Here is a 14809-nt window from a genome sequence, read left to right on the forward strand (position 1 = left end):
ACGAACCGTTAGCCCCGCAGTCATCCGGTACGACCTGACTGTGGCTGTGTGACTGACCCGAGCCTCGTCGTTCTGATAGCTCCGCCCCTTCGCTCCAACCCCCCTCCCTCCCCCCACATCTACAGGTGAAAATTACTTTTGCGACACATGTATCACAAGAAGTGTAGCAAAAGTCAAGACTGCAGATTCGTCGATTTATACTGCCACAGAGCAGATTCGTCAAGTTGTAATGACTGATTTGAGAGGTTGTAATAACCAAGTTGCAGTTGCATTTCATCACTAAGTTCATTTTTTTTCTACAATCTACAAAACTTTTTTTTTTCTTCTGTGACTTCAAATTTGGTTCACAGTTACATGGATATTTTATACAAGTGTACATTTGGTTCACAGTTACGTGGATATGTTATACAAGTGTACATTTGGTTCACAGTTACGTGGATATTTTATACAAGTGTAAATTTGGTTCAGTTACGTGGATATTTTATACAAGTGTAAATGTATGCACACAAGCTCAGATTTTTTTTCTGCAAGTGCTCACATCAGGTTTTAAAGGCTCTCGCATTTTGCACCATATCTACCTTCATATATTCACGTATTACATCAAGGGCATACAATTAGGCAGAATAAATAAAAAAATTTTTTAATTGTGCATCGCAGCGCCCCTCCAGATCTGGCGCCCTAGGCGACCGCCTAGTTTGACAGTGGGAAGGGCCGGCCCTGGGTGTTAGGGTTAGGATGGGAGGAAGAGCAGGGTTAGCCTGAAGGGAGGGAAAAGTGAAGGATATATGGGAAGGGAACAGCTTATAGTTTGGAGGAGAGGTTTTTAGGTTGGGGAGCAGTGGCGGCGCTAGGGGGTGGCTACTTGGGCTCAAGCCCCGGATGTTTTCTGAAAAGCCCTGGATGTTTCACTTAAAAAAATATATATATATATATATATTTATATTATATATATATATATATTTTTTTTAAACGTCTCGGGAGTAATGTGCAGTACCGGAGTCCACCAGAGAGGCAGCCACTGTGGGACATTAGCCTGCGTACTGCGTATCCTGCCCTGAAGAAGAAGTGATCCTTCCTAGTGCCTGACGAGTTTTAAGCTAATAGCCTATACCAGGCATCCTCAAAGTACGGACTCCGGTCCGGATCCGGACCGAACCACAACTGTCTCTGGACTCTGAGCAAATTATACTTTTCATATGTATTATCTGTGTTATCTGCGAGACATCGCCACAACGCAACGAGTCAAAATGATCCACTATGTCCATAGACTGCAAACAGCGCTCATCGGATATTTATGAGAGAAAGTCTCTAATGTCCGAGTGCAAGTGAATGCAGCACAAGATGCACGTCATGTAACCCCTCCCCCGGTCCTGGCGCGAGCGTGGACATATGATTGGCGGCGATTTCATTTGAACGGGACGGTGCAAAACGAGAAGCATTCGGACCCAAGCACTGAAGGGATGAGGTATTTGCGGTCTACACTGACAGAGAAGAGACTGTCAGTTTGGCTGTACTCAGCATTGAATCAAAACGCACTAAAGCTGTTGATCTTAATACGTTTGTGAGGCGTTTTGCTGAACAAAATGGTAATCGCCGCATTCAGCTGTAATACATGTCAACGTGATGCTCTGCTCACGGATGAGCATACAAAACTATTAAGATGATGACCTTACGTGTGTAAATATATTTTTTTCTTTGAGGTGGTGTGCTCCGAAAAAACAGTTTTAAGTCCTGAGAAAGTCAAATAAGACGGTGTGTAAAACTACACTGCCCAGCCAAAAAAAAGTAACCACTTTGATTTAACTAGGTTAGTAGGTAAGGACATTCCACTGGATAATAACTGAAGTATAAAAGAATGCATGACTGAAGTGATGGAGACCATGTTGAAGGCAAACACAAAGAGGAAATAACAGGTCAAATCAAGCAAATCCCCCTCTCAGATTCCACAGCAACCAGAAGAACATAAATACTTGCTGGTGATTTGATTAATCAGCTTTGTGATGGAATAAAAAATGCACAGTGCATTTCCTTAGCTGTGGATGAATCCACTGACACCACTGACATTGCTCAGTTGCTGGTGTTTGTGAGTTTTTATGATGAGGCAAAGGGGGAGTTTGTTGAAGATGTGTTGGACCTGACGAACCTCAGTGAACACACAAGGGGGCAAGACATTTATAAAGCAATAATGGGAATGCTGAATGAAAAAGAGTGCAGCTGCCTTTATTCATAACTGTGCACTTCTTACACTGTGACTCTGAGGGATCAAGCACAGACACAATAACAATGAAAACTGCTGCATACAGATTATTTTTGTTTTTGCAACCTCGTGTTAAGAATCTTGTTGCAATTGTTTAAAAGTTTGAATGACCGTAATAAACGGACCTTTGTCTTATTGAAACATTTATTTCGGACCTTTAAGATTTGTATTTGAGTACCCCTGGCCTGTTAAGGATATTAGAAAGTTATTGTCCTCGAAGCAGGCGCAACAAGCTGCAGCAGCAGCAGTATCAGCAGCTGACAACAATGTCATCACCAGCAGTCAAGAAATGGATAATGTTTATGTTTAGTTAAAAAATAGCACTGCAAACTTTTTTCAATCATGTACCCCCTTTGAAAAAAAGAATTCAGCCAAGTACCCCGTGATCAGCGCAACAAAATTGTTAGGGAAAAAATGCCTATATAAAGAGGTAGAGTACAGCCTTTCACCATCAGTGTCTGATTTATTAAAACAACAACATTGTAACTGAGAAACACTTAAATGCTACATTTCAAATGTTTACAATCCATCACTAAATTCATGGCAAACCAATTTGAACATCATGCAATAACACTATGATGACATTAGTTGCATTGAACTGATCTTTTTAATAAGTTGTACTTACAATGTAGTGAGAAATATGGGCTTGTGCTTCACTGAGGACCTTTGTCATTCTGACAGGGAGGCAACTGCAGCTATTACACTTCTCGTTTTGAAATATGTGAAACTCTGTTAATATAAAACCCACACTGCTCAAACTTCCTTATACTTTTCCTAAGATTAGTATATTTATTTATTTTGGGAGAATGAAGAGAAAAAGATATATGAGCATTTTATGAGCATGGGATTTTGACCCCACTTTGCGGCCACACACCGTTGCCAAGCAACGCTTATTGTTTAGGTCCTTTGATAAGCAGGCAGTCATATCATTAACTAGAACTAGCTAGATCTGATAGATTTGGACATAAACCGAGTGAAGTCTAACCGGACGCGAGAGAGAGAGAGATCAGAGATCAGATCAGCTGCTGCTGCTGACGCAGAACACGCAGCTCTGCATGATCACAGCTCCGTCCGCTGTGACGGACCGGTGAGCGGACCAAAATACACTAAGAGTTAGACCTAACACACTTAGCTAGTTTATCTACTCTGGAACTAGCTAAACTAGTTATACATATATGCATCCTTTACTGTCGGCCGTCGGGTCACTTATTACAGGTCCAGCGAGCTGCACGAGCCTGACGAGCTGTCAGGAGAGGAAAAGAGAGCACCCCGTTTATTGTTCCCATTTTATTATCCAGAATTACTGTAAACTTTTGAAGAAAGTAGTTAATCTACTATTAGTAGTTTGTTTAAATGCATTAATTACGTATTTTTTTCATTAATATAAAATAAATCTCACGTACCCCCTGCAGTACTCCAACGTACCCCTAGGGGTCCGCGTACCCCCATTTGAGAACCACTGCACTAATGGGTTGCGGGTGGTCTGTAGGTCCTGGGGTGATGGGATTCCCGTCGGAGTCAAAAGCTAGTGGCTTTAAATTAACTCTGAGAAATGTTGTGGGTCTTGCCGGGGTGGAATATAATGGGCTAGGGAGGGGGACCAGTGAGATAACACCTAATGGTGGCCGGATAGGCTGGGGGGAACCTAGGGAATTGTGATGGGGGAGATTTAACTCAGAGAGCCCAAACAAATCAGGGGAATAGAGGGATTCTGGGGTCCAGTTGGAGGGGGAGGAGCAGCTGTAGATAGAAGTGTGGCTAATGGCTATTGTGACTCTACCACGTTTAGCAGGTCCTGCCGGGATAGGATGGCGTTGGCTAAGGCGGGGGACAGGTACAGTTAAAGTGGGGCACCCAGATCCAATAGTTGTTGGAGGGGTGGGTGTAACTGAAAGTGGGGGGGTCGCTCCACTGATTGGTGGAGGGGCCCGTGTTAGGGGGATATATGCAACTAAGGGGGGGCAGGTAAGTATCAAGATTGGCGGGGGGGTTGGTGTCCCATGAAGGGGGCTAGGGTTAAGGTTAGTGGGCCTGGGAGGGAGTGTTAAAGGAGGAAGAGAGGGGATAGTGGTTGTGCGTGAAAGTAAAGTAAGGGTATTGGGAAGACTAGGGGGGGTGGAGCAAAGTCGTCGAGAGGTTTGAGATCTCTGTGGCAGTGGTAGTGGTGGAAAAGAGGTAGGGTTGGTGATGTCAAGAGGAAGGGTAGGTGGGTGGGGGTCTGAGGTGTTTAACAGGGAGTGCCAGGCAGAAATGGATGAGGGGGTGCTTCTTATGGTCTTACGAGCCTAATTAATGGCCCTGTTAAAAGCATCCCTCTTAAAAGGGACCAGGCTCGAACTGAGGTCCTTGAGGAGGTCAGTGTAATGAGTCCTAAGGATATCCAAATTACGCTGCATCCACATTTGTGTTTTCTTCCACCAGGTTTAAAATGTTACTGTTGGGAGCTGCTGGTTTGATGAAGGAGGTTACAATCTGTACTTTCCTGCCCATACCGGAGGGTGGAGATCCCCGGCGAGCTGCCTCGTCGAGGTGAAATATACTAAGGTGCAAGGATGTACCACCGTAGAGGCTTACAGTAATATATTTATTTTTAAAGAAAAGGAAAACAGTTAAAAGAAGACAGGCACAATAAACACAGTATAAAAACAAACAATTTCAAAGACCTTGTTAAAATGGTATGGCGTTTAGAGTAGGGCTGGGCGATATATCGAGTTTACACGATACATTGTGGATTGCACTACATGCGATGTCGTAAATGACCACATCGTGAACATCGAGTAATATGTTGTCAAATCAGTTTCCCGCCGCGGCCAAAATGAGCTTTCCTTTCTCCCTCATAGACACAGTCACACACGCAGGCACTAGGGTTGGGTACCGAGAACATTTCAAATCAACGGCATCATTTAGTAATGTGAATTTCGGTTCCACTTTTCGATGCCTGAGGAAATGTTTCTCGTCGCTCTCCGTAGCCTACTGTATGATTGCGGCGGGGCGGGAATTAATGTAGCGTTGTACCAGCGTAACCATGTTCGCCTAGGGTGCCAGATCGGTGGAGGCGCTGCGCTGGCAGCTCTGGGAGAAAAATAAATGGTTTGACCGTTGGGGCTCATCCTAATTTTCGGCCTTGATGTAAAAACATTCATAATTAAGTAAATGTAACACCCTTTTCATCCCAGTTACACTTTTCATTTGCCCTGTACAATGGGCGCTGTAAGTGATGAAAATGGGGGATGTTGGCTTATCTGGCATCCGCAGCTCACAGCCAAAGTGCGAGTGAGCGAGCGAGGGAGGGAGGGAGAAAGGGAGGGTGCACCGGTACGCGCTGTTATTATTAGCATCTGGTGCTAGCTGCTCTAACGGAAGAAGATGTTTCTACAATGATGTGGAGGGAGAGTCCTCTCCAGTCAGACTGAGTGGCTGATAACTTCAGCTCAGTGAGGTAAAGGACTCTGAGTGTTTAGATAGTTCACTTTAGTCTAAGTTATCTCAGTGGGTCTCAAACGTTTTGATCACAATTTATGTAAACACATATTTCCAAGGCACTCCTTTATAATTATTGGGATAAAACAGGTTTGAAATCATTCCAATGTATACTATAGGACAGTAAACCAGACATATCGATTTAAACTGGAGAGATACAAAAATATGCATAAATAAAACAAGATATGAATGAAAAACAAAAATAAAATACGTTACATGTATTTGTTATTGGCTATGGTAGGTTATTGGTTATGTATGTTCACATACTTATTTAATTATTAAAATGTAAACCGATCTTTTTCATATGGGTGTTTAGAGTTGTACCCCATTACATTACATTACATTGCATTTAGCTGACGCTTTTATCCAAAGCGACTTACAATAAGTACATTCGACCAGGAAGACACAACCTTGAAGAAAACAGAATCGTATAAGTACATCAGGTTTCATAGAGCCAATCATTTCAAGTGCTACTCAACTGGCTATATATAAGCCAGTCCTTTATTAGTATATAAGTGCTTTGTAAGCAGTGCTTTGTTAGTAATTCTATCGCTCGAGGTGGAGTCAAAAGAGATGAGTTTTCAGTCTGCGCCGGAAGGTGTGTAAGCTTTCTGCTGTCCTGATGTCAATGGAGAGCTCATTCCACCATTTTGGAGCCAGGATAGCAAACCCACGTGTTTTTGCTGCTGGGAACTTGGGTCCCCCTCGCAGCGAGGGTGCAGCGAGTCGTGTGGCTGATGCAGAGCGGAGTGCACGTGCTGGGGTGTACAGTTTAACCATGTCCTGGATGTAGGAAGGGCCAGATCCATTCGCAGCATCGTAGTGAAGGGAGCGGAGGAGCAGAGTGGTGTGGGAAAATGTTGGAAGGTTGAAGACCAGACGAGCCGCTGCATTCTGGATGAGCTGCAGAGGTCGGATGGCACATGCAGGTAGACCAGCCAGGAAGGAGTTGCAGTAGTCTAGGCGTGAGGTGACGAAAGCCTGGACCAGAACCTGCGTGGCTTTCTGGGTCAGCTGGGGACGTATCTTCCTGATGTTGTAAAGCGTGTATCTGCAGCAGCGGGTTGCAGCAGCGATGTTTGCAGTGAAGGACAGGTTGTTATCTAGGGTCACACCCAGATTCCTTGCAGTCTGGGTCGGGGAAACAACAGAGGTGCCGATGTTGATAGTCAGGTCAAGAGTGGGACAATCTTTTCCCGGAAGGAAAAGCAGTTCAGTCTTGTCAAGGTTGAGGTTGATCTAGTCTCTAGTAATTCTGCTTAAAGTGCACCAGATTGAAGCAATTTACTTTAAAATGTTCAAACATTTCTTCCCGGTATGCCTGAGAACAACAAAAACTGTTCTTTAAAAGTTGGACTGTTGCACTGTTGTAGCTTCAGTGGTTCTCAGTTTACAGTTACATAGCAGTGAATATAAACAGATTAATTAATGTGAATATTACTGTAAACTAACCTGTGTAAAAGTTTCTCGAATAAATGTAATTTTTTTGGTGGAAGAAGCATGTATCATTTTTTTACCCTGCCCCTCAAAGAATCGGAATTGAGAACCGTTAAGAACCGGAATCGAAAAGTAGAATCGGAATCAGAATCGTGGAAATTCAAACGATACCCAACCCTAGCAGGCACACACGCAGGCCCCGCCCAACTTGCACACAAACATTACACACACACACACAGTGACAGAGAGGCATTTGTTTTGAGGAGAGCGAAAGAAAGGTTAGCTAGTTTAAACCTTAGCACAACATGTTAATTTAAAGAAGGAACGACTATGGAAGATAGAGGTGCCGAGACTGACGAACTTGTTCCAAAAAAGAACAGCACTGGGTCTGTAATTTGGTGGTGGTTTGGTTTCCATAAGGATGACGTTTCTCAAACAACGGTAATCTGTAAAATAGGCAGAAAATCCGTTGCCGCCAAAGGTAGTAGTACCTCAAATTTGTTCCAACATCTTAAAAATCCATCATCCACTACAAAATGAAGAGTGTGTTAAACTCAGAATGTCAATATCTGGTCCCACACAAACGCCTAAGCAACCAGCCAAGATACAAATTACTCTGGCTTCTTCTTTTTCGAAATCAGTCCCGTATGACAAAAAAAGTTCAAAATGGATAGAAATAACGGCTGCAGTGATTCAATACATTGCCAAAGACATGGCCCCAGTCAGTGTGGTAGAAAAGCCGGGTTTTCAAAAACTCGTGAAGACACTTGACCCAAAGTATAACTTGCCTGGTCGAAAATATTTTGCGGAGAAAGCTCTGCCAGCCTTGTACGTTGAAGTCAGAGAAAAAGTGACAAACCAGTTTACAAATGTGACCCACTTCTCTACGACTACAGATTTGTGGTCCAGTAGAACCTGTGAGCCATATCTCAGCTTGACCGTTCATTACGTCGACAACTGGGAGTTGAAGAGTGCATGCCTCCAAACGTCCTTTTTCCCGGAGGATCACACAGGCGAGATAATAGTGCAAGGTTTACAAGAGGCTCTCCTGTCATGGAACTTACCAGAGGCTCGTCAGGTGTGTATCACCACAGATAACGGGAGTAACATCGTCAAAGCTGTGAGCCTCAATAAGTGGAAATGACTGCAATGTTTTGGCCACCGGCTGCACCTCGCAATTGGTGAGTAGGCTATCTGTCTGCCTGTTTTATTTTTTTAATATCAGCGATGTTACAACCATACTTGTCAACCCTCCCGATTTTCGCGGGAGACTCCCGATTTCATTGCCCTCTCCCGGGTTCCTCCCGGGGTCATATTTCTCCCGCATTTCTGACATAATCAGATTTACTCAGTACTGTTTCCACTCTGACTTTAATACAGCTACACCATTGTTTGGTTTCCATAGTAGCGCGTCTCTTTAGTAGCGCGCAACTGAGGGTGAGTAAAATATACATATGCTCCATCAAGGATGGTGCTACAGGCCGCAAGGAAGTGCACTTACCACTACAATAAGCATGTTAATGTAAATCTAATACAACTCCGGCGATCCACTAGCACCCCCCCACGGTGGTTTTTTGAATGGCCAAAGTTGAATTAAAATCGGACTGAGATTTAGGACTGATTAGTAAAAACATTACTCTGCAAAGGTTTTTTCTTTCTGTATTAGTTTCAGTAGATTAACCTACTCAGTCATGGTAATTATTTTTGGTATTTTGTAACCATTTATTTAATAATTTTTTTAAGAATTCTCAGTTAACTCTTTTGTTATTACATGTGCCTATAACTTTTGCACTGTTCTGTATTTAAAACATATTTTCCAAAAATATTATGGGTGCCAACTCCACGCTGATTGACTGAATTGTTGGATTTCTGTTTCTTTTTCTATATTGTCAGAGAGAAGCATGAAAGACTCGCGCATCGATCATGCTTTTGGTGTTTGTAAGAAGGTAGTGAGCAGTTTCTCATTCAGCTGGAAAAAGAGGAGAGATCTTGTCACAGCACACACCAGCTGATCAGTGAGTCTCCTACCAGGTGGGGCTCCCGAGCCAAAATGATTGAGCGAGTGCTGGAGCAGGAGCGAGCTATCTCACAAGTCTTGGCCGCAGACAAAAAAACAAGGCATCTGGTTCTGACCTGGCAGACCATATCGCCCAGCCCTAGTTTAGAGTGGGTCCGTGATGTCCGTGCAAATACTTCGCTAGAGGGTACTCACAATGAGCCAAAAGCCAGAAAAGAGGCCATCCAAATAATCCTGTTGGCAGAAGGGCTAGCCTGATGGCTCTGGGAAAGTTAGCAATAGCCAAGGCGTCCTTTAGCTTCCTGCGGTCTGGGTGGTTGCGGAGGAAGCCCGGCAGGGCCGCAACGTCCGTAATGCAAGAGCCAGAAAGAGGCAATCCACATGGACCGGTTATCCGAGGGGTAGAGCTTGCCAGCTGGGGGAGAACTGGTGATTGCCAAATCGTCCTGCAGTTCAGTATCTCTTTGGGGTAAACCCCAACTGCTCACCCGTGATCGGTGCTGTTGGGCCTTCCCGGCTGAAGTTTGCGGGGTCCCAACGTAGTAGGAAGTCGAAGTCCGATAAGCTATAAGTGAGCTCATGTTGAGCTCTGCCAGAAGTGCATCTCTATTGTATCTCACTGTTGCGTGCAAAAACTTAGCATTAATGACACAAATTACGACCATAATAAACAACAAACAACGTTGCTGTCGGGAGGACCACGTAAATACTTCAGCCACGTAGGGCGCCATCATACGTGAAGGCATGGATCAGAGTTTCAGCAGCGGTGAATGAGAGGGAGGGTCTGTGATGAGAGGGAGGGTCTGATGCGGGCGATGTTCTTTAGTGGAAAAAGGCGTTTTTTGTGACCTGGTTAACATGAGGGAGGAAAGTGAGGGTGGGGTTGAGAATGATGCCAAGGTTACAGTTGACAATGGGTTGACAACACGGCCGGACTGGGACAATAAGTCAGGCCGGGAATTATACACCCAGCCAGGCCACTACCAGTTGTTTTTTTTGTCCCATTTTGCTGGATTTATTTGTGAATATTTACAGTGTTGCTGCCCATAGTGATAGCCCTATAGTTTACATCTACTACCCAATAATAAACATATGGACAGGGGTTACTATTTTAAAAAAATGTGCAAATGTATTTGGGAACCTATCCATGTGAACATATTTTGGAGGTGGACCTCAAATCCTCTAGGGGGGTACGGGGGCATGCTCCCCCGGGAAGATTTTCTTTTTAAATGTTGGAGTTCAAAGCATCAATCTGGTGCACTTTGAGGGGAAAATAAAGAGAGATCTATGGAAACACCCATATGAAACAGAACTGTATACATTTAAATAATCATAAAACATGGCCATAACCAATACATACCGTATCCAATATAAAAAGAAAAATTGAAAGTTGTTTATTTATTTATTTTTTATTTATTTTTGGTTCATTTATAGTTGTGAGTGTGTCTGGGCTCCTGAACCAGCCTCTCACCCTCTCACCCTCCCACCCACTTCTCCTCTTGGCAGCAGCAAAGATTAGTTTTAGCTCTCAACAAGTTTTTAAAGTTTATCTTTCACCTATTTAATTTTTGTTTTGTTTTTATTCATGCATATTTTTGACCCGCTCTATCGAAATCAGTCAGAAGTCGCAACTTCTGACTGATTTCAAAATTTCAAAAAATAGTTTTTCGGGTTTCGGGTGTTTTGTTTGATTTTAAATAAACAAAGTCTTGGCTTTCAGAATATGAAACTTTTATTTCCAAAATGAAACGATAAATACATTTTTGAAGTTGTTATTGAAGGAGCCAGGTTTTTTTAGTACGGGAGTGACAGCAGCAAGTTTCAGAGCAGGGGGGACGAAGCCAGTGGACAGAGAGCAGTTAATAACTGTGGTGACAAGAGACTATTTCTGAGTTCATGTACATACACATTTCACATACATACTGTATACATACTGGTCTTATCCTGCGTTGCATTTCCTTATTTAACATCTTGTTTCTCTTAAATCTCTTGATCCCAGCTGCAAGATCATTCTTCAACTTTATGCCTCTTTATTTTTCTACAGTCATTTTAGACTTGCTTGGAAAATCATGGCTTGTAGTTAGGGTAAACCTTAACAATTTTGTCTAGAAAATGCAATACAGTATCCTCCTAAAAGCATACAAGGCAAGCATCCTTTACACACAGGTTCTTTCCGGGCCAACAACCGGGCTGAGTATGCTAAACTAGTGAGAGAATCGCTGGCAACTACAACAAAATGAACATATTTTACCGTGATTGAATTGTAATACATGTTTCAAAATGATGCCGAAGTAACATACTGATATCGGTTAGTAAAAACCATGAATTAATGCTTTGACAAGTCTGCAGACAGACAGCAGGTGAAAAACCATTTTAAAATGCGTGTTTTCTGAATGGAAATAGGCTAAGCTAACGCAGTATATGCTCCGACCGTCCACACTCACAACAACGGTATAAATATAAACCAGCGACTGTATTCACCATGACACAGACAGTCTGTGGTTTGTACTTGTGTACTTGTGTCTAGTTTCTGAACAAATATGAGGAGCTGTGAGCTCTGAGGGCTAACAGCTAACGGCTGATGTTGGTTTTGTGTTTCGCATTGAAGATGACGTCACGGCTCTGCCTACACTGCGTTACTATAGTTACTACCCCAGTTCCTAAACTGTAATGGAAACGCAGCATAAAGTGAGCCTGGCCTACCAAGGCCTAACTATACCGTACTAAGCAGCGTGAGGCCCTGCAGTGGAAATGCGCCATTAGAGACCTAACATTTTCATTGCCATTTCTACTGTAGCTACTGTGATACTACTGAGATACAACTGAGATCAGCCCAGTTTCGTCCTACTGGAATCGATATTGTTCATTTGCTTCACACATGTATCCTATTTGTATGTAATTCTTTTGAGTAACACACCCCTTAGGTCTTTCCTGGACAGAATAAACGCTATAGCCAGTAACTAAAATTGTTTCCTTTAGCCGTCTCACTAATTTATGCATCAAAAACAACAAGCCGTTCAGTGTTTTATAAAAAGCTTCATCATAATATGTTCATTACCAGATGATCATGATGTGATAATAACAATAAATAATACTCTTTGTTCTCTTTTCAGGTTATTTAAATGTTTCCATTGCACCACATCCTCCTGTGGTAATCGGAGACACAGTCACACTAAAGTGCAACTTCCAAACAGACGGCAACCTCAGAGAGATTGTGTGGTTTCGGGTGAGCACACAGGTGATTTCAAATAATGTGTGTGCACGAATGACTTATACATGCTCCAAAATAAAAAAATGTAAACATATATGCCTCCTGTTGTTATAAAGAACAGGAATCGCAAATGTAACAAGTAGAGATGGGTGTGTCCTAATTCATCCGGATCATTAACCCGGATCCTAGTAATGACCTGGGAGTGACGAGTCTCTCCTCTCCATTAACCCGAGTCCTTTGAGTCCTACACCTGGTGACGTACAAATTAAAACTATAAATTGCTTCACTCTCTACTCTCCTTATAACATGTAAAATCACATGACAACGTACCCCAGTCCATCTGCCTAGCCTTTAGCATGTAGGATAGCTGCCAGAAGTTATCGTTTGGCTCAGGGGACGCGGATCAGTGAAACTTCCTGCAGACTCGTGCAGACTCAGAGGAGCCGTAAGCGTAGCAGATCCAGAGATCCAGACTCATCATGCACAAGTCAACAGCAGACTCAGATTCGCAAATCCTGACTGACTGAATCAAAGGAACTGCCCTCACTGTGAAAAACTTAGCAGACTCGTGCGGACTCTGAGCCGTAACCGTAGCAGATCCAGAGATCCAGACTCATCATGCACGGGTCAACAGCAGACTCAGATTCGGAGAGCTGACTGAATTAGTGGATTACTCCACACAGCTCGAAACAGCAAACGGTTTCGGACTCGTCATAGTTTTCAGACTCAGTGAGTGTCAGCTCTGTTTGTGATAACGTAGATGCATACTGTGCACAGATAATTTGACAACTTCACCCAGTCAAGTGTAAGAAGCCAAATACTGCAATAATCAAGCATTAACACACAAACGTTGTTAGATCATGTTTGTGTAGCGGAGGTTAATGTAACGTTAGTTTAATATGCTCGTGAAATGTAAATCTCAAGTGACAAATGACAAATTACAAATACACAAACAGTGGACTGCCGCCCTCACTAGTAGCTCTAAAATTTGAATTGATTTGAAGTTGGAGACTATGTGCTCCTGTTTCACCGGTAGGATTTCTACGCTCTTGGTGACTCATATGACTCAAAGACTCTTAATCTTGGCTAAATAAGTGACACACTTATATATAGTGTATATTTATATCCCAATCTGTATTAGAGCCGCTCAGTCTCTTATACCATAGTAAACTTTGTGTACCTCTTCTACACCGCACCCCCGATACCGGGGGGAAAAACGCGTCATCTGCAGGAAACAGCGTCTGAGGACATCTTAATATTCTACAAACTATGAATGTTTTATATCCATGTAACGGGAGGAAACTCAGCTAACTGATCTTTTTTTTCCTTTTTTTTTTTTAAACCCACAAAGCTAGCGCCGAGCCTCTGAATTAGCTACGAGCAAAAACAATCTTAAGGCCGTTAGCACAGAACTCTAGCTACACTAGTGTTGTCACGATACCAACATTTTGGTTTCGATACCGATACCAAGTCAAGAATTGCGATTCCGATTATTTTTCGATACTGTTAACTATGTTCGTTTTTCTCGCGTCCAGGAGAGAAGCTTAAAAAGGAGACTAAATGGAGTCTCTGAGAAGGTTCAAATTGTACTTTAATTAAAAATATAGCGCAGTAATGTTACAAACAGGATATTGTTCAGTCAGAAGAGAAAGGCTGCAGCCTTCCTCTCCCAGTCGTGGCCGTGCAGAAGAGAGCTCACAAGCCTTCGTCTTTCCCGCTTGCTGGCTGTTCGCTCCTCCTCTCTGTGAGCTGTAGTGACGTAGGGGACTTCCCCCCTCGTTCTCCTGTGTCCGATATCGCGTTAAACAGAGGATTTCGACATTTTACATTCATTGCTTACTTCCACATGCCTTTTCACCTCCTTATCTCTTTCATAACTTTATATGTAATACATGTTAACGGCGTCAATAGCCACTTTAATGATACTAATGGACGGTAGTCCCGGATGTCGTCATGAAGGATTTTCAGAATAAAAGCTTGGTATTGAGAACTTCCGTTTTTTTCCAGAATAAAATAGCATTTAAACTGACGGTATGTTTAAGGTACATTATTGTATGTATGTTTTAAAAGTATGCCTATTGTAAATGAAGACTATTGTTATAGATACATAGATAGATAAATACGATGGGCTTATTAAGCCTACATTATTTTGTGTGACTCCAGTTCCTCCCTGACTTCCATCACTTTCTCTCTCTCTCTTTCTCTCTGCCTGTCCTGTCTCTTCCTTACCAAAGCTGAGCCTCGACTGACGTAGTCTTTCCATTATATCTGAGTCAGTGTAAAAAGAAAACAATACAATGTTATATCTTCAATGTTTACTCAAATTGAAATGAAAGAAAAGCATTACAACATTTGTTAAAAGGTAATCCTTCTGACATTGGATGAACGTAATTAACTTTAGCTCTCT

At 42.7% G+C, this 14809-nt stretch overlaps 1 protein-coding gene across 1 annotated transcript in view; it reads left to right on the forward strand.

Moving 5' to 3' along the window:
- LOC117448936 (immunoglobulin superfamily member 21-like) overlaps window positions 1–14809 on the forward strand; it is an 82209-nt gene that overhangs the window by 24283 nt on the left and 43117 nt on the right. Inside the window, exon 2 of the mRNA XM_034086229.1 lies at window positions 12305–12429. Within this exon, the coding sequence (XP_033942120.1) occupies window positions 12305–12429 (125 nt within the window). The remainder of the gene's footprint in view (window positions 1–12304; window positions 12430–14809) is intronic.

This window comes from Pseudochaenichthys georgianus, chromosome 7 (assembly GCF_902827115.2).
Source record: "Pseudochaenichthys georgianus chromosome 7, fPseGeo1.2, whole genome shotgun sequence".
In the NCBI taxonomy this organism is placed as follows: Eukaryota; Metazoa; Chordata; class Actinopteri; order Perciformes; family Channichthyidae; genus Pseudochaenichthys; species Pseudochaenichthys georgianus.